At 24.7% G+C, this 19,997-nt stretch overlaps 1 protein-coding gene across 1 annotated transcript in view; it reads left to right on the top strand.

The window, feature by feature from the left end:
* The window catches only part of LOC126901132 (E3 ubiquitin-protein ligase UBR4), a 65,619-nt gene that overhangs the window by 4,418 nt on the left and 41,204 nt on the right, over nt 1-19,997 (top strand). The window contains exons 7-25 of the mRNA XM_050677382.1: nt 345-511; nt 1,441-1,556; nt 1,654-1,805; nt 3,778-4,024; nt 4,839-4,950; nt 5,027-5,199; nt 5,264-5,432; nt 5,487-5,683; nt 5,760-5,880; nt 5,943-6,172; nt 6,863-7,081; nt 10,788-10,984; nt 11,068-11,212; nt 11,291-11,453; nt 13,740-13,851; nt 15,570-15,647; nt 15,712-15,937; nt 18,577-18,728; nt 18,891-19,109. Of these exons, the coding sequence (XP_050533339.1) occupies nt 345-511; nt 1,441-1,556; nt 1,654-1,805; nt 3,778-4,024; nt 4,839-4,950; nt 5,027-5,199; nt 5,264-5,432; nt 5,487-5,683; nt 5,760-5,880; nt 5,943-6,172; nt 6,863-7,081; nt 10,788-10,984; nt 11,068-11,212; nt 11,291-11,453; nt 13,740-13,851; nt 15,570-15,647; nt 15,712-15,937; nt 18,577-18,728; nt 18,891-19,109 (3,195 nt within the window). The remainder of the gene's footprint in view (nt 1-344; nt 512-1,440; nt 1,557-1,653; nt 1,806-3,777; nt 4,025-4,838; nt 4,951-5,026; nt 5,200-5,263; nt 5,433-5,486; nt 5,684-5,759; nt 5,881-5,942; nt 6,173-6,862; nt 7,082-10,787; nt 10,985-11,067; nt 11,213-11,290; nt 11,454-13,739; nt 13,852-15,569; nt 15,648-15,711; nt 15,938-18,576; nt 18,729-18,890; nt 19,110-19,997) is intronic.

Genomic DNA, 19,997 nt, shown 5'->3' on the forward strand with positions numbered 1-19,997 from the left:
ATGCCTTAATCATTTTTCCTAGAATATTAATCCTTAAGGAAACTCTTTAATTCATAAGGCCAATATAGCTCTTAACCAAAAAATGTGAAAAAAATAATATCTTTCTAACCAGTTTATTATATTTATTATTATGCTTGTTATGCTATATTAAGTATTTTAGCAAATATAAGTGTAAGATTCCATGTAAATCATTTAGTATTTTTTAAAGAAAAATGTTTATTGACTTGATAATCAATATTACATTATATATTCTATGAAGGTTCTGTCCTACTACATTTATATATTTGACTTAGTTTACTAAATTTTAATAAATTAAATAAAAATGAATATGATTTTATTTTCAGATATAAATTTATGTTGTTGGACATAACATTTGTTGAAAATGCTTTGATGCTACCTATTTTTGAGCCTCTAACAGGAGGATGCTTACAACAACTAACTTGTATTATGATAGCTTGTGTCAAGGTTGCTTTGTTTGCTCAAGGTATTAATTACAATACTACAAGTTCAGGTAAGTTTGCTAATAAGTTAAATTATCTTAATACTTTAGCAACATCCAAAGTTATTTTGATCAAGGTTTCATTACAATATATAAATACTCATACAAGGTACCTTCTCGTGTTCTATTCTTATTTTATAACTTTTTATGCACTGAATATTTTTACTACTTCTTCATTAAAACTTTTTAAAGTTTAGCACTATAGTTTTATATTATAAAATTTATATATTTTTTTCTTTTATAAAATTTTTATTTTTAAATTACTAGAAATGTTAAAAAAAATATCCCAACAACGCAGGGTTGAGGTTCAGTATAATATTAAGGACATGTATAGATGATATCTTACAGTGATTAAAATCACTTTCACATAAAATGCTTTGATTCAAATTTGTAGGTAGTGTTTAATGTTTAGTAGGAATAATTTAATTATTCCAAAAGTAGCATGAACTCCTATTTCCTTAATTACATCCTGATTACAAGTTTTATGATTTATTAGTGTAATACATGAATAATTACTTATAACATGGGTGCGGAGGATTGACGTCTGGTTATAAAAAGTGTACCAGAATTTGTGTGAAATAAAAGCACAGTACGGGGTTAGAACCCGAGATCCAAGGTGTTGTATAGATAAACCATACTATACCACCACTTACTTATAATTCAGATCCTGTTACACTTTTATTTAGGTTTATAATGTTATGTGCAGCTTAGAGAAACAATTTCTCTGTAAATGGTGGAAGTTTCCAAAAAATTAACGATTTTTAAAATTTATGAATAACGACATATGTTATATTGTTTTTATGCTCATATTGTTTATATGAAGAGTATTTATTAGAAGATAAATATTTTAAGCTCTTATTAGATGTTTTCTATAATTTAAATATTTAAATTAAATAAATGTTTACTATGTATTTACTTTTTTAATCCTAATTTATTTTTAGATAATAATTCCAGTAATGAAGAAGATATTTTGTGGAATCAAGCAGTCAAAACAATTGAAAAAACTGTCTCCATAATGCAAATAGTTTCTAACACTTTAAAAAATTACTCATATTTAGTAAGTGCATCTTTTTAATACACTATATTTTTTTGTATTTTTTGAGTTTTTTGTTACTGTAACCTATATTTTCATAAACCATTTGATATATTTAAAGGTTCATCAGAATTATAATATGATTGTCACTTGGGTTCTTCTTAATGGTCTAAATGATATAGTACTAAAAACTTATGAAGTAAATCCAATTAAAGATGAAAAAGTCATAAAACATAAGGGAAAAGATGTTTCTTTGAAATTTTCATCCAAAAAGTATGAACATCTTAATTAATAGTTATGTATAACTATACAAAATGTTACATAGAAAAGTATTCTATATGTGTGTATACAGGGTGTTCAGTAAGTCAGGAAACGGGTTTCTATTGTTCTCATTGTTACAAACAATGAGAACAATAGAAACCCGTTTCCTGACTTACTGAACACCCTGTATAATAGTTTCAATTCAGTTTTAAATAATAATTAACACAAATTTTATTAGTCTTACAATTATATGCCTAGTTAGTGTAATATATACTATTTCTCTTGATTTGGAAGATAGAAGTAGTGTAAGATAATTTTTTTAATTAACTTATTACCAAACTATATATTAACTAATTTGACTTAAAAAATATATATATAAACATATCTATACAGGGCCTTTGGCTTAATGTATGTCATGGGTAGTAAGATTATATTCTGTAGGACCTAGAATAATCAAAATTAAAATTTTTTATCTCCAAAATTGGTTTTTAATGGGAAATATTATAATCCATTTAAATAAATAATGAAAGACTAAATAAACTTATGAAATTAAAAAATATCATACTATCAATGGGTTTTTCTTGTTGTGTAATTATCAAAACTAAAAATAAACCATATCACAGTACTCCCAGTGATATTTTAATACAATTTGCAAGGTTATGAAATTTACTAAATATCGAGTGACCACTCAATTTGAATTTCCTGGAAAGTATTGTTATAAAAAGCTTAATTTTGGATATAGAACATTTTAATTTTTGGCGTTGCTATTTTTAGGCCCTACTAAATATTACCTTACTATTTAATCTTATTGTTTAGTGACATACATTTAACCAAAACCTGTATATGTATATATATGTTATAAACTATTTCAAAGCAAGGTTTCTTAACAGAAGTATAGTAGGTAGTAAACATAAAAAAAACTTATTGTGTATTGAACACTTAGCTGGCTAAATAATTTTTGAGTTATGTTTTTGATTAAATAACAACAAATATATAAATTTATACATACTGTCAAAACAATTGTACTACCCAAATGTCAATTAATCAGTTAACATTGCAAGCAAGAATAAGATAAAACTTTTAGTTTTTAATTCTGAAAATCAACTAGAAGCCTTTGAATTATTTCAGCAAAGGATAATAATTCAAAGTAAAGTGTAACAAAATGTCTGCTCAATGTAGCAATGTATGTCAAAATTTGAATATTTTTTAAATTTAAAAGTTAAATAAAAAATTTTCTTGTTGTTGATGGGTTAATATTAGTGAATTTCCTTATAATATATTTGTAAAAAAAAAATTGTAATAATTTTAACGTCAATGTTTCTGACGTTTTAGTTATGGAAAAATATTGAATGTATATTTAGAGGATGAAAACCACATTTAAAGAGTTTATGGTTAATATTTCCTTGTTTAAATAATGTTAGAAAATAAAACAAATATTATTATAAAAATGACAAAATCTTTATAATTATAATTTAATTGGAAATTTGTACACTTGATTAATTGAAAATTGTTTTGTTAAAGTTCTTTTTGTCTTACTAATACATTCACACCAATCCAAACCACCTTTAAGGAATATTACTTCCCTCGTACTTCTAAAATCTTATGTGTGTGATGTACATTTATTATAAAATCAAAATACTGAATATTTTATCTTGATTTGTGTATGACTTGTGATAAATAAGTATTAATTAGCAGATAGTTTTCATTTTAAAAATTTATTATATGATCTCAATTTTTATAATAAATTCTTATACTATTTAAAACATATTTAAATTCATAGGCATGCATAGTTTTATTTCTACTCATTTTAAAAATATTGATTAAAAAAAAATAACAGGTAGTACCTTGCACAACCTTTTACTGTGTTTTTTTTATTTGCTTGGAATAGAAGCTGTATGTAAATGTCATATTTAACAAATTTATTGTTTTTCAATTGTAAATTTTTTAAATTATCTATTATAGTTAAAATAAGTATATTTTTTAGTTCTTTCAATGTTTTATCTGTCACACTGGCAAATGAAATGTTCAATATGATATTAGACAATTTAGAAAATGCAAAAAAAGAATCAATATCTGATAAAATGATGAGACTAACAACACAGTCAGAAATATTACCAGCAAAATTAGATATCTGTTCTAATACTCGTGCATGTGAAAGATTACAAAGAATTTTTCAAACTATTCCTGTAGTTAAATTTTTCTATCAGTTAGCTACAGTTTGTCATCGAAAGGTAATTTAAAAAAAATATGATAATTATATATTATATATATATATATATATAAATTAAATTTTACCTTATAAAACAAATTGATTGATAATTATAAAATTAATGAAAATAAATTATATAATAATATGTTTCAATAATATTTTTAAGTTAATTTATTACTATAATCTTTAAAATACTAATTTATAGTATTTGATTCTGTTGTTCTTAGCTTTGTAGGATACCCTACCATTTTTATCAGGACTAAAATTTTTATGAAAAAACGTAAAAATATCTTTAAAAAAAATTTAAATTGTACATATTTTATTGATTTATTACCTATAAAAAATGTTTACAACATATTAATTAATTATTTATTGAGTAATGTTACAAACTGTTTAGTTTTCAAACCAAACCAAACTGAACTTTTAATTTTCTACTAAAAAATAACTGAAGTTTTTTATAGTCAATTGGTTTGAAAATTGAAATAGATTTTAACTATAAATAGTGTGCTGATTTTCTGAAGAATAATATAAATAATCTTGCTTAAAAAATTAATGTTCTGTTTGGTTTGGTTTAATCACACAAACTATGGGTTTTTATCATCACTTATTAATTCTAAAAATAATGAATTCTTAATAGCAATTTTGCTTTTTCTTGACAAATTGGCTTATAATTAGATAAGAACAATCAAAAGGACATATGTTATTTTTCAATTGGATAACTTAGTTTAAAGTTATCATTAGAATTAGTGGTCAGTTTGTTTTATCTATTAGTGTTTAAAATTAAGTATAGCTCTAATTGAATGTCTTTAATATATTGTATTTCCTATTTTATGAAGATTATGCTTTTAATTATGAATAAAAATAAAATAAATGGGATTCACGCTTTAAGTTTGGAATCAGTAGACATGTATCCTGGAACATCTGAAAGTGCAACACCCGAAGAAGATGGTAAAGAATATATATAGTTTTTTTTTACATTTGTTTTGTACATATTTAAATGTATTGAATTGTATTTTAATGATAGATATAGATCATGAGTCATTGTTTGGAGCTTGGTTTGAAGAAGTTTTAACATTAGGTGATCAACAAATTGAAAATATGTCATCTAAAAATCAAGTAACTGATTATACTTTAGATCAAAGCGTTGTTGGTGCTTCAGTTTTAAAAGTAGTACCAGAAGCCGATGATCCAGAAGCGGTAATTGGAAATTGTTAAATAATTATTATTAAAAAAATGTAAAATATATTTATCTTTTTTATAGTATTTGATATTAATATCAAGAATATTTAATATATTAGACATTTATTTTTTGAACACTGAATGTGACTTAATTACTAAATATATGGCCAAAAGTGTGCAATCTGATCATCTTGTTATCTTAGGAAAATTAATAAAAGAAGTGGATTGGGCTCCTATCAACTATGATCTTTGTATGTTTAGCAATAATAAAAAGAATATTTAATCTTTCAATTTTTTTATTTTAGTGTGTATTAATAATTCTCACCAAAATGTTTCTTCTTCAATTGGTATATTTTTACATAATCTAATTGCTAATGACTACTTACCAGATCTTCAGCAAAATGAATTACTGGAATTAATTGGGATTACAATTCCACTTGGAATAGAAAACAATAAATGGCCATTGCAGATATATCCTAGAACATTAGCGATATTAGCACAAGTATTGTGTTGATCTTGTAAAATAATTTTATATGTAATAATAAAAGTTTTAATTGTTATAATATTTTTGAAAATAGGTATTGCTGAAAAAAAATATGGCTGAAAGGGATGAACTATCGGTGCAAATATGGAAAAATCTTATTTATACATTAAGTAATATAATTAAATATCCAGCAAATACTTTAGAAGATTTTGAAGGTAAAATTAATTTAATCAAACTATGTTTTTATTATAAGTTGATTTTTCATTTTTTTTTTCAGACTTAAATGTGGAACATGCTCAACTTTTAATATTTTTATTTAATTTAATGTCACTGACTTATAAAAAAAACATTCTTCTTTCTATTTGTAATACAATAGTTGAAGCTAAAATCTGTCTTGATTGGAATTCAGTTTATAATAATCACATATTAGCTTTAAGTAGATTACTCTTATTCTTTGATTACATGGTTCGAAGGTTATATGATGTTCCAGAATATTTAATAACACAAGTAATTATGTTTAAAATTTTATATTAGTAATATTTTATATATTGTTGTTTTCGATAGAATTTGAGTTATATTTAAAAATTAAACAATAATTTTTATAAGTTTTGAAAAGAAAAAATTATATTATATTTTATATTTGTGGATACATTGCATGTCATATATATAGTTAGAAAATAATCCTGTATAGTTAAATAAAAAATAGAGGCAATAAAAATGTTTAAAAACAAAAATATTTGGGATTTGATTCTATAAAAGTCGTTATAAAACTAGTGTAAACAGGTAAAAACTAATGTTAAAGTTAAACAGATGAACATCATAAAGGGTACAAATAGAGTGTATTTTTTGGGAGAGATCTATTTGTTTAGTGCTGATGATGAAAATTCATCTGTCAAATTATATTTATAGTTTTTAACTAATAATATTTTTTTAACATTTAGTTAAATATTTAAAAAATTTTTTAGTATAATTTTTAAATTACAAACTGAAATATTAATAGGAACAGTGATTAAAATAACTTTTGTAAACACTAATTAAAATTACTGTGTAATATGTAATTTAAAAAAAATGTATATGTTAAGATGTTTATAAAATAAAAGTTTTAATTATTCAAAACAATTTATAAGTTCCTTATTAGTTAAACCTTTCATATATAATGCATTAGATTGAAATTTAAAGTCAAATATTTTTTACTAGGTGGAATGGAATTTAATGCGTGTTAGAAGTGAAATAAAAGATAATTTAGATGAAGTTCAATCAATTGAAGAAAATAATTATATGACTTATAATTCAATTGAAGATAATATTCGAAGTAAATCTGATTTCAATGGAAATTCTTTTGCAGTAAAACCTTGTTTTTATAAGTTTCTTGATGATAAACAAGTTGGAAATGAAGTACCTAAGCTAGATGGATTGGTAAGTATTACAGAATCATTAAAAGTGGTTATTATTACTTAATTTAAACTACCATTTGATCTCTATTTCATTTAAAAGTATTTGGACATTATTTTTGTAACTTTTTTTAATTTGTATTTAAATATTTCGTTTATAATATTTAAAATAATTAGGGATCAATAATTTTAGCTTTTAGCTTCGATGCAAAGCTGAGAAGGTATTAATTTTACTATGATGTGTTTTTTTTTATTTTATTTTATTTTTTGTGTCTGAACGCTCAATCTCAGCTCTTGCTGGAACGATTTTGATGAAAAATATGTCACAAAAAAGATCACAAATCGTATCTAGTCGAAGACATTACCTTCGAAATTTGAAAAAAATTCCCTCATTTCCTGTAAACGGGGGAAAGAAAAACGTATGATTTCCGTGAAAAAAATTCTCGATTTTATATTTTATATTATTACATTTATATTGTCGATAATATATATTTATATTGCTATAACTTTTGGAAAAATCTATGGATCAATATTATTATATTTTTATAAATAATTTTTATATACCCCTTTTATTTGACACGCTTTTTTTGTAAATCGGATCATATCTCTTTATACAAGTAGGGGTCAAAACTTTAAACATGCATAGTAAAACAAAGACATTTTCAATTTAATTTTTAAAGTGTTCCAGAAATACTGACTCTTTTATGTATATCTTAAATTAAAGCTTATGTAATATACTTTAATTTGAAGAAAAAAAAGTTTGACCTCTGGATTTGTTTTCATGGTGAAAATGACTACCATTTTAAAAAATATGCTTTTTTTGTGTTAAAATTCTGGGTTTTGTACTTTTATTTTAAAATACATGACAAGCGGAGTATACTGATTTGCATAAATATTATATAAATAAAATTGATATAGCATAGAAAGTTAAACTTATTTAAATTTTATAGATACATTAGGTATTAACCTATCATTTTATATAGTTTTTTTTATAAATCTGACCCTTAACCTGCCTACAGGGGGGCATTCAAAATAACAACTTTTTCAACTTAACTTTTAAAAGTATTCTGGAAATACTGACATTTTTATATATACAGTAGAAACCGCTTAATAGGAACACTTTGGGACCAAAGAAAAATATGTCAATTAACCGATTGTTTCTAATAAGCGACGAGTTTAATTTGTACTATTAAAAAAATGAAAAATTTATAATTAATACATAAAAAGTCAAGCCTTATAACTTAATCAAATATTTTATTTAAAATACGTGTCTATCGAAGTTTGTTATTTATTATTGAGTAATGTCGTAACACGATAAAATGAAATGAGTATATGTAAAAGGTTATGTGCACGAAGAAGAATATGAGGATGTGGTGCCTGCTGTCTAGGTATTCACGTGCGTATTGTCGTACAGCAGTCACCGTGCTCGGCTGACACTCCGGGTTAGCTGTGGGTGTCGAAAGGCTGTTGTTATAAGAAGGGAATCAGGGTAACACCTAGGTATGAGGTGCAGACGAAGTGCAAGACACAAATACTAGGTGTACACAAAAGGAGCCCAAAGTATGAGGTGCAGACGAAGTGCAAGACACAAATACTTTGGGTATAGGGAGGATAATGAAGTATGAGGTGCAGACGAAGTGCAAGACACAAGTACTCTGAAATGTTGTGGAAGAGAGTAGATAAGTTTAAAAAGGAATAAATAAAGACTTTACTTTAAGCAGTAAGCCGGACAGCGATAACCGAGTACTGAGACTGATGAATGACACAAGGCACTGGAGTCGACTGACCACGATGGTCAGGTCTTTTAAGTTTTTATAATAATTAGAACTATTGCCAATTTGGCAATAAATATTATTTGTTAATTCATCAGTCTCAGGCAGCGGATGTGCTGTCTGTATTTTAGCTTCGATGCGAAGCGGAGAAGGTATTAATTTTACTATGATATGTTTTTTTTTTTTTTTATGTCTGTTGCCACTTTTTCTCAGCTCTCACTGGACCGATTTCTTTCAAAAATACGACAAAAGATCACAAATCTTATCTAGTCGTAGACATTACCCTAAAAAATTTGAAAAATTTCCTTCGTTCCCCGTAAATGGGGGAAATCTCCAAAAAAATTACAAATTTAAAAATCGATAAATTTTGTCATTTTTTTCACTTTTTTTTCTTAAAACTTCCATAATTTTTTGAAAAATCAACAAATTAACATAATTTTTTTTTATACTAAAACCTTAGATATTTACCTTTCATTTGATATAATTTTTTTGAAAATCTATCACTTAACGTTCTCATTTGGGGAGATTTAAAATAGCAACTTTTTTACAAAAATTAACTTTTTCAACTTAATTTTTGAAAATGTTCCGGAAATACTGCGTCCTTTAAACATATATCAAATCAAAGGTTATGTTATATACTATCAAATGAAAAAAAAAAATTTGTCCCGACATCTTATCTTTTATGTGCAAATGGCTGTCGAAAATTAAAAAAAAATGTAATGTTTGCGATAAAAATTACCTTTTAAAATGACAACTTTTTCAACTTAACTTTTGTAAGTGTTCCGGAAGGTCTGACATTTTTATATATATCTTAAATTAAAGCTAATGTAATGTACTTTATTATGGAAAAAAAAAATCTAGACTTGTCTTCGTGGTGAAAATAGACATCAAAGTTAATAAAAAATTACGATTTTTGTAAAATAATTCTTTTTTATATTTTTACCTATCATCTGGCATATATTTTTTATAAATCTAACCCTTTACCTGCCTACAGGGGGGATTCAAAATGACAACTTTTTCACAATAATTTACTTTTTCAACTTAACTTTTGAAAGTGTTCCGGAAAGTCTGATACTTTTATATATATATCTTAAATTAAAGCTAATGTAATGTATTTTATTAAGGAAAAAAAACTTTCGGACTTATTTTGTCTTTACGGTGAAAATGGCTACCAAATGCTATTTTGGTGTGAAAATTCACGATTTTATTTTTAACTTTAAAATGCTTTAACTTATTGAAAAGTGTATGGATCAACACAATTTTTTTATGAGAAATAATATTTATATCCCTTTTTCATTTGACATACTTTATCTTAATCAGGATGTAAGTAAGGAAATAGCAGGTCATGTAGCTTTTGGAATTATCCACCAATTTTTTAAAATTAAACACTATCTAAAGATTTGCATCGAAGCGTTTTTTTTTGATAGTGATTTTAATCACTGTCAGATATCATTATACTTGATCCAACTATGCCACGTCACCACTGTGCCGCGACTTCCCTGTGCTGGATTTTTTTAACTTGTATTTTTAGTAGCAATTTTAAATCATTTGTTTTAATATCTCTAATTTAGTTGAAAATTCCAAAGATTAGTAAATTTCATCTATAAAAATGATTACTTTACTACTATTCCTAGATAGTTAGACGATTATTATAATATTGAATTTATTGATTTACTTACTTATAAACTTAATTGTTTTTTTTTAATTATAGTAGTATTTTTAATTATATTTTTAATATAAAAATTATTATTTAATCGATTACAAAATTTATTTTTATATAAATGGTTTTTAAGTAATACATTATTTATGTTATAGTTGTGATATAACAAATTATAAATATTATTATAAGTCTACATTTATAAATTTTAATTGTTTCTTTTCTTTTTCCCATTTGTATTATTTAAAACTTTTAAATAAACTCTATATACTTTATTTTGTATCAATCAATTTTTCTTACAGGCTGTTAATTTTATACTAAGTTATCCAGAAAAACTAAGTTATCCTCAGTTATTGCAAGCTTTATTGGATATTACTTCTACTATAAATTTATGTACAAAACTACAAAATGTGTGGAGGGAAAATGATAGTTCAATTGAATATCATTTTAATTCATTTAATTTATGTAGTATTGAGTATTGCTTTACTATTGCATTGAAGTATGTTGTTAAATATTTTTAGGAATTTTAATTTACATATTTTATTAGTCCAAAATATGATAGTTTTTTTCATTTTTTTTTAGATTACTTTTGTCGTTGCCAGTACCTACCCACAAATTAAATGAAATGTTAGATGACAAATCTTCAGGTTTTGATCCACCTAATTTACTATATTTATTAATGTGGGGTCCTAAATGTGGCTCAAGAGTGTATGGTAGTTGGTTAAAGGTAATTTATTTGTTAAATGTTGTATTTTTAAGTTTAATTGTTTTCATAATAAGTATTTTTTGATAAAATTATTTTCAGGAAAACATTTCCAAACAGAGTAGCTTGTTAGATAATACTTCTAAAGATATAAATGCATCTAGTACAAACACATTATTATCAAATTTAACTATTGCTACTTCAACAATTAAGTATGAATATCAAATAGCTAAAGCTCATTTTACTCAACAACTTCATCAAACAGGTGCGAATATGCTTTTTTAATTTTAAAGTTTGTAATTTGTATGTATTATCAACTGTAAAGTGTTTTTACATATTATGTGAAAACACCTTAGAGTGACTGTATGATAGATCAACGACCATGGAAGTATTCATATTTTTCAAATTAAATAAATATAAATAAATATGGAAATTATTCTATATTAATGTTATGTTTAATTTTTTCAAAACTTTTTCAACTTTTTTTCCATAAAAAAATTGCAGTTGTGACATTCTTAGCGTTGATTATTTAGGTGGCCGGAATATAGAATGCCAGCATTGTGTTATTAGTTGCTTAAATATTGTACATTAAATATTATTTCAGTTCAATTTTAAATGAGGATTTCTGTAATAATCTAAAGATTTTCATTTATGAAAATTTTCAGGAAAAATAAAAACAATTTATTTTACAATTAAATATAGCACAAATGAACTTGTCTTTTCTGCTATACCTCAATGACCAATTACTGAAAGTATCTGTTAGTTGTACCTTAATGTATAGTAGTGTATATATATAATATTTTATTTAAAAGTAAATTTTCAAAAAAAATAGAGTTGTCAAATTATTGTAGTATCCATCTCAATTGAGATAGTTAAAAATAACCTTATTTTTTGGTAGGGTCAGTTAATATATATTTCTAAATATAGGATTAATAAACACAAGTAATAATGCTTTTGAGCATTAGATTTTTTCACCAACTCTGATTTTAGCTATAGCTCCAATATCACTGTTAAATTATGAAAACAGATATGATGTAATTTTTTAAAAATATGTGTTATTTGAAAATCATTTCTTAATGTATTAAAGAATTTTAGATCTTATTTAACATCTCTACTGTGGCATGGATTGAATTTTGCAACCCCCTTGTACTGAACTTCTTTTTATGGTTTGAAAGGTTTCTTTTACTCTATTGTACATATATCAAAACTTACTTTTACCAATATTCTGTATTTTAACAAAAAAACGACTGTTGACTCGTAGTTGAAATCAGCATCAGAGAACAGTTTTCTTCTTAGTTGCAATTATCAACTACGCGTCAATAATTTTTGAATTATTTCAAAAATAATTTCTGAGTCTACACGCCATTATGACAAGTTGTTGACGTCCGCTGAAGAGAACAAATATGTTTTGTCAATGATATGTTGGCGTTAGCACTCAACGTCTTAATAAACTATTTAATTTATAAATAATATTAAGAGTAATTAAAGTTGTGTATTTTTCTATTTATTTTTTTGACAAAGTTGATATTTTTAATTAGCTACCATTTTTTTTTAAACATTATGAGGATCAACTGAAAGGTCATGTACATTGTTCATAACAGATGAACAATATATTATTTGAATGCGTGCCTATGCTTTTTCAACAGTCACAATCTTCCCCTTAATATGCTTAAAGTTTTGTAACAATCGAGTATGTGTACAATGGTCCAACAGGTCTGAGTGCATGGGCATTATGTCCACCTCGATAATAACTAAAAACAATCGAGTAAATGGTTGCGTGTTTATACGTGTTAAAATGACAATCTAAACACCTGATACGTGTTCATGCTTGAAGCAACGTGCAGTGATTGAATTTTTGACAGCAGATAACATTAGACCTACGGAAATTTATTAGTATTTAGAGACTATTTAAGAATCTGAAACGATTAACAGAAGTATTTTGAAAGGTAGGCCATAAAATTCAGGAATTCTGATTTCCTATTAGAATATTTCTTGATTACCTATTTCCCTAATTAAAGAAGGGAAACAGTTATGCCAACATTAAAGAGGTGTAGGTCGTTGTAAGTAGTTAGATTAAAAATCGGAAAATATAATGAAGAATAAATTCAAAAAGTGAGTTAACCGTTAGGAGCACTATGTGGAGCTAGATGTTGATTACATGTAAAAATAAACACATCTTTTATAGCTAAAGAATTTATTTTTTATTTTGTAAATATTTCTTTTTATTCTCTAATTATAAGCAAGTATATATACATTAATTTTCAGCTATTCCTCGTACAATCAATAAGATGATCAGTAAAAAAAATGTTTTGTTGGAAAGCTTAAAATATTATTATTTGATCATTAGTTATTTTATTTATATATTTTATTTCTCAAATATCTTGATATACAAAAAATTGTTTTTTCTTTTAACTAAAGATATAAAAGTGTGAGTTTATCCCTTTAATTTGGTCCTAGTTAATTTAAGATTTTGCTATTCATTTGAATGGTTAGGTAGGCTTAATATTGTTTTGTATAATTTAAATACCTATATTTTTTGTATAAATTGTAGGTAATACAAAAACAGTCGAGAGTCCAATGTTGTTAGATATAATTTTGTATGATGCAGTTGTTTCAAAAATATATTTACTTATCAAACAAGGAAGAACTGATGATATCGACAAGTAAAAGATATATTTTTATTTTTAGAAAGATAGGTGTTTAATTTAATTTTTTTTTTTAATTTAAATAATTTCGATCTTATTTAATTTGATAAAATATTTACTAAAATTAAAATATTAGATATTTATCCATTTTTTTTATTGTATAGAAAGTGAAATTAAATATTAACATAGTACTCAATTTTACTTTAACAAATATCTTTATTTTATAACCAGATATTTCAAGGCTACAACAATATTTTTTAATTGTTGACAGACAAAAAATAAATTCTACTTTTTATATTTTCTTATATTGCTATTAAAGAAAAATAAGTTGACATCCTTATAAGCTAGATGGTATAAACAAAAAATATAATTAATAACTAATAAATCAACAAATATATGAAACTAAAAACTACCAAAAATAATTTTCTTAAAATAATAATTAATTTAAGAGAAATTGAGAGGCTATCGTTATAAAAAGTATAAGTTATTATATACAGTGGGGTACATCAAACAGTGCAGTTTTGAAAGGTTAGTACTTCCCGTGTGGTGGGGATAGTGTGATTGTAATGGTTTCATTTCGTAGAGCAGGCCATGCCGTTATTAGTCATTACTCCATGGTTTGGTTTGGTGAACAACAGGTACGTACATTTGAAGAAACTGGTTCTACACAAAAACCTAGAGGTTCAGGAAGACCTAAAACAGCAAGAACACCTGAAAATTTGATGAGAATGAAAGAAGCAGTTGTGCAGTTACCTACACGTTCTGCCCGGAAGCATTCAATTGCATTCAGTTGCCGACCACTCATTAAGAAGGATTTTGCATCAAGACTTATTCTTCCACTCCTACAAGATTATGATTGTCCAAGAGTTGAGTCCACTTGACAATGAAAATTGCATGAATTGCTCACAAGAAATGTTGAACTAGATCCATGTGAGATCAACATTTTTCAGTAATGACGAGGATCAATTTCATCTCAGTGGAGCAGTAAATAAACAAAATGTTCACTATTGAGCTGAAAATAATTCAAAGAAAATCCATGAGAGACCTCTTCACGCCCCAAAAGTGGCCTTATTTTTTTGAGTAGAATGGACAAATTGTAACTGTCAATGCTCAACGTTATGTTTCTATGTAGGAACATTTTTTTGAACCTCAATTAAAATAGGTAATGGGGAAACAGATTTGGGGAACATTTGGTTCCAGCAAGACGGGGCTACGACACAAAACTGCGACAGATGTTATGTACGCACCTCATCTTTCTGAGGGGTAATATGGTGTAGACTAGATTTGAGCATTTGTGATTTTTTCTTCCTTTCAGGTAGCCCCACCTGAAAGGAAAGGTTTTTTAAAAATCAACCTCGCACCTTGAAAGAACTCGTAGAGCAAATTCTGGAGGAAATTGGCGCTATATCAGTCAAAATGTGTTAAAATGCAGCCGAAAACTTCAGAAATTGCCTTCATCAATATATCGCTGTTGGTGGTCATCATTTTTCTAATGTCATTTGAAAGTTAATACATAAAACAGCATGATATATTGAAAAAATTTAATTAACTTCATTTCTATAAGTTGTGTCTTTTTTTAAAAAGAGACTTTCAAAACTGCACTGCTTGTTTTACCGCACCCCCTGTACTTTCAATAGTTAAACAGTTTTTATTTCTAAAAACAAAAGTCAGATATATGTATGTTTATATAATATTACCTAAAATATTCAATTTGTATAAATTACTATATTATTTAGAACTTCAAACAATGAGTTTATTCAAATATTAATGCCATATTGTGTGGAATTGGCCACTTTAACATTTTCAAGTATAAAGTATGTATTAATATAAAATCTAACACTGTTTATAAAATTTAATAATTTATTGTGGATATTGTAGAAAAAATTTACTTCAACAAATTATAAATTTAAATCATGCTCAAACATTTTCATCTGGTGACATAACTAATTTAGAGATAATTTTATCAATGACTAGCAATCAGTCTTCTCTTGAATTTTCTCCAATAACTTACAATTTGCCATTTTTGTTGTTTGATATTATTCCTTCTTGGATTATTTCTGTTATAACTAAATGGAATATTGTTTCAATTGGTACAAATTTAAAGGTGAGTTGTTTTAGTTTAGTTTGGATTGTTTAGATTTAATTCCTAGTAATATAAATTAAAATTAACTCATAAATAAGATTTACAATAACAGTTTTCTTCCACTTAAATTTTATTTTTGTTTTATTAAAACCAAAGTATGAGAGTTAAATATATACCTTATTAAGTAGTAATTAAATATATATGTACAATTTTGGACTCGACATTAATTTCTAATATTAATTGTATTTATATAATTAAAAAAAAAAAAACAATAAAAAGAAGGCCTTTGAAAATATTAATATTTTTTTGAGAGAGAATATTGTTTTCATACCAACAGAAAATTTTAAATTAAAATGTTTCATTAAATATTATAGAACCATAACAAAAATTAATGATAATTAATGATGACAATATATTATCTGTAATGATTAATGATGATTTTTTTTTTGGTATTTAAACAGCCTAATAGATTAATTTACTAATTGAGATGATTTTTAACATATAATTGGTAATTTAATCCCAGAAATATTACTGCTTTTAAGATTTTTTTTCTGAAAATAACATATGTTCATTCAATGGGATAAAATTTATAGTTGCTCTATAAATTTTTCAATGTTTCATGTTATAATATATTATTTAAAACGTTTTATTACATAATATAAAGTTTCAGAGTTCTTAAAATCAGAGCTACCTACTCAATCTAAAAACATCTAAAAAAATTTTTATATGACAAATTAGGCTAGAATGCTATTTTCAATGAAAATTACAACAAATATTACTAAACCTTATTTGAAGTTAACAGGATTAATTGAAAAATCAATTAATATATTCTAGAAATGAAATAATATATGGTTATTAGTTTAGTTACTGAACACTCAAATGCCGTTGGTATTATTTTAAATATTATTTCCCAAGTTGATCTATGACAGTTATGTGCTAGATATATTTATTACAAATTTTAAATAATAATTATCTAAGTTACATTTAGTAATGTAAAATTACCATAATAATCATTGAGAATATTTATTTTAATTTTTTTTTGTTATATTTTACATCATTGTAAAATGTAACTATCAAGAATAAAATTGGTTACTTTTAAATTTTTTTAATTAGCTTCAGATAATTCAATATTATGAAGTTAAGGTATACTTCTTCTTTTTTTATTTCCTCGCATTGATCCCAACTACTTGGGGTCGGCTACCCTTATCCCAAACTTCCACTTGACACGATCTCCCACATCATCTACGCTCACATCAGTTGTCCTCAATCACATTCAATAGCATCCCTCCATCTTTATTTTGGTCTTACTCTACCTCATCTTCCTTCAACATTCATTTCTATAACTGTTCTAATAGCTCTCCTCATAACATGACCAGACCATCTAAGTGTATTTTCTCTCATTTTAAACTACGATTGACGTTACGCCTATACTTCCTCTTATATGTTCGTTCCTTATCCTATCTTCTCTAGTCAACCCATTCATCAATCTATGCATTCTCATATATGCTACACTCATTCTCTACTCTACTTTCTTGTCAACTACCCAACACTCTGAACTATAAATCATAGCTGATCTTTTTACAGTCTTATAGAATTTACCTTTCAGCCTCATTGGAATTCTTGTATTGTATAACACACCAAATGCTTCTATTAACTTTTAATATTATGGGACAAAAATAAAAAAATTGTAATGCAAGATGAAATTTTAGTAGACTTTTTTAAAAATAGAATTATAATACATTTATATTGAAGTTTTAATTCACATATAATTTTAAGCTAATTAATGAATTAATAAAAGGAATTGATAATATATATTTAATATTAAAAAAAAAAATCAGTAGTTCTTCAATAATATACATATCTATTGTATGGTCCTGAATTTTTGTGACACCTTCCCTCATATTTCAAAATAGACAATTTTGTCAATTTGTAATAAATGAATAATTTAAAACTGATTTAGTCATTTTAATAGTCTAAGAGCAGTTAAAATATTGTTCTTTTTAAAGACTATCTTGGCTATTTGAATTGAATTTTAAATCACAACGTTTATTTTTGTCTTTATATCATTATAGTATTATATTGATTTAAAGGATAAAACTAATAGTTTTATAATTATATATTAAAATTGAATCACTCATTTTCAAAAAGATGTGTCCAAAAAGTTTTTTGTATTTTTAACTTTTTGGAGGAATTAAATAACAACTGGGTAACTCTATTCAAATTTTATATAAGAAATTTATCATTTAAGTTTAAACTGGAGCTTGAAATTATATTTATAATTTATTTTTTAGTTATTTTAAAGAGAAGCAAAATTTTTGCAATTTTTTTGTTAGTATTTATTGAAATAAAAATATATTTTTTGTTTTGAAGAGAATAAACTTGTCAAACCCTCTATTATAACTTATTAGTTAGTTTTCAAATAAATTAATACAAATTTTTTTTGACTGATGATTTATTCAGAATAATTTAACAATTTTATATTTGTATACAATTCTTTGCTTTATCCATGACGCTTGATTTTTTATACAAGCTTTAGAAATTGGGTTGTGTACTAATATCTAAAAAATTTAATTAATGATTATATTTTGCTTAGTGTACTTATTATATTACTGTTAAAAAAAATTAGTGAACATTTTTTTTACTATTAATATTTGTTTTAGACTTCAAATTTTGATACTCTAGCAGAAAATTTGATCTTAAATATTATTAGACATCACGCATCATTTGTTTCTAGTCAACCAATATATTTTAATACTCAATCATTGAAGAGATTACTCTATACACTTATTATATTTATCACAGAAAACATTCAGTAAATATTTTTTAGTCATAATTTTTATACTTAATATTATTACTAATAATGTATAAGCACATCTATTTTAGTGATAATTTATATTTTATTTTAAAATAGGTATATAAATCTCAATTATATCCATCAATAGTTTCTATAAAAATTGATTATTTTTAATTTTAGATTGTGTACTGATTGTAAATTGAAATCAGATTTTGCTAATCTACTGAGTTCAATGACAATCGATTGGTCATCAGAGTATTTGTTGGAAAGTATTATTCCTACTTTAGAAAAATTAAATAACTCATGTGATCATGATTCTGCTACTATGATAGCTATAAAAATCACAAAGAATATAAGAAAACTGGCTATTCAATACAAATGTGATGATACATCTAACACGTAAGAATTTCATATGTAGTGTATTAAATCAATTTTTTTTTTTAAGATTTCAATTCTTGATTATTGAAAAAATAAGTTTTTTATTTAATAAGTTCTAAAGGTAGGTTTTTACTAAGTGGTATATAAAAAAAGTTTTCTGACTTTAAAAATTAGTATGAAAATTTTTTTTTACTTATATGAGAAAAAAGTTACCTTTGCTAAATATATATCCCATTCTCTTACACATAACTATTTAAGGATGAACATTTTGAAAAATACAGTTGACCCTGAAATCTTAGCAATATTAATTAATTGTATTATTAATTATAATTTGATATTTTTAAATAATGCGTCTTGTCTCAGTGTTTAGATTGGGATTTGATTTTTTTGATTTGGCTTAAAAAAATTTTCCTGTTTTCTTTTGCACAGCCAGAAACTTTTAAGAGAGAACATAAAATAGAAATATAAAATATTATATAATTATTAAAAAAAAATATGATAAAAATTGAATCCTTCATGATAAAAGAACCTATTATATTTTTTGAACAGTGTCAATTAATTTTAATAATAAAATTTTAGGGATTATTTAGTTGAAAANAAAAAAAAAAAAAAAAAAAAAAAAAAAAAAAAAAAAAAAAAAAACACATCATAGTAAAACCAATACCTTCTCAGCTTCGCATCGAAGCTAAAAAGTTTTCTGACTTTAAAAATTAGTATGAAAATTTTTTTTTACTTATATGAGAAAAAAGTTACCTTTGCTAAATATACATCCCATTCTCTTACACATAACTATTTAAGGATGAACATTTTGAAAAATACAGTTGACCCTGAAATCTTAGCAATATTAATTAATTGTATTATTAATTATAATTTGATATTTTTAAATAATGCGTCTTGTCTCAGTGTTTA

Source organism: Daktulosphaira vitifoliae, unplaced genomic scaffold (genome assembly GCF_025091365.1).
Source record: "Daktulosphaira vitifoliae isolate Bord-2020 unplaced genomic scaffold, ASM2509136v1 Scaffold_3, whole genome shotgun sequence".
Taxonomy (NCBI): Eukaryota; Metazoa; Arthropoda; class Insecta; order Hemiptera; family Phylloxeridae; genus Daktulosphaira; species Daktulosphaira vitifoliae.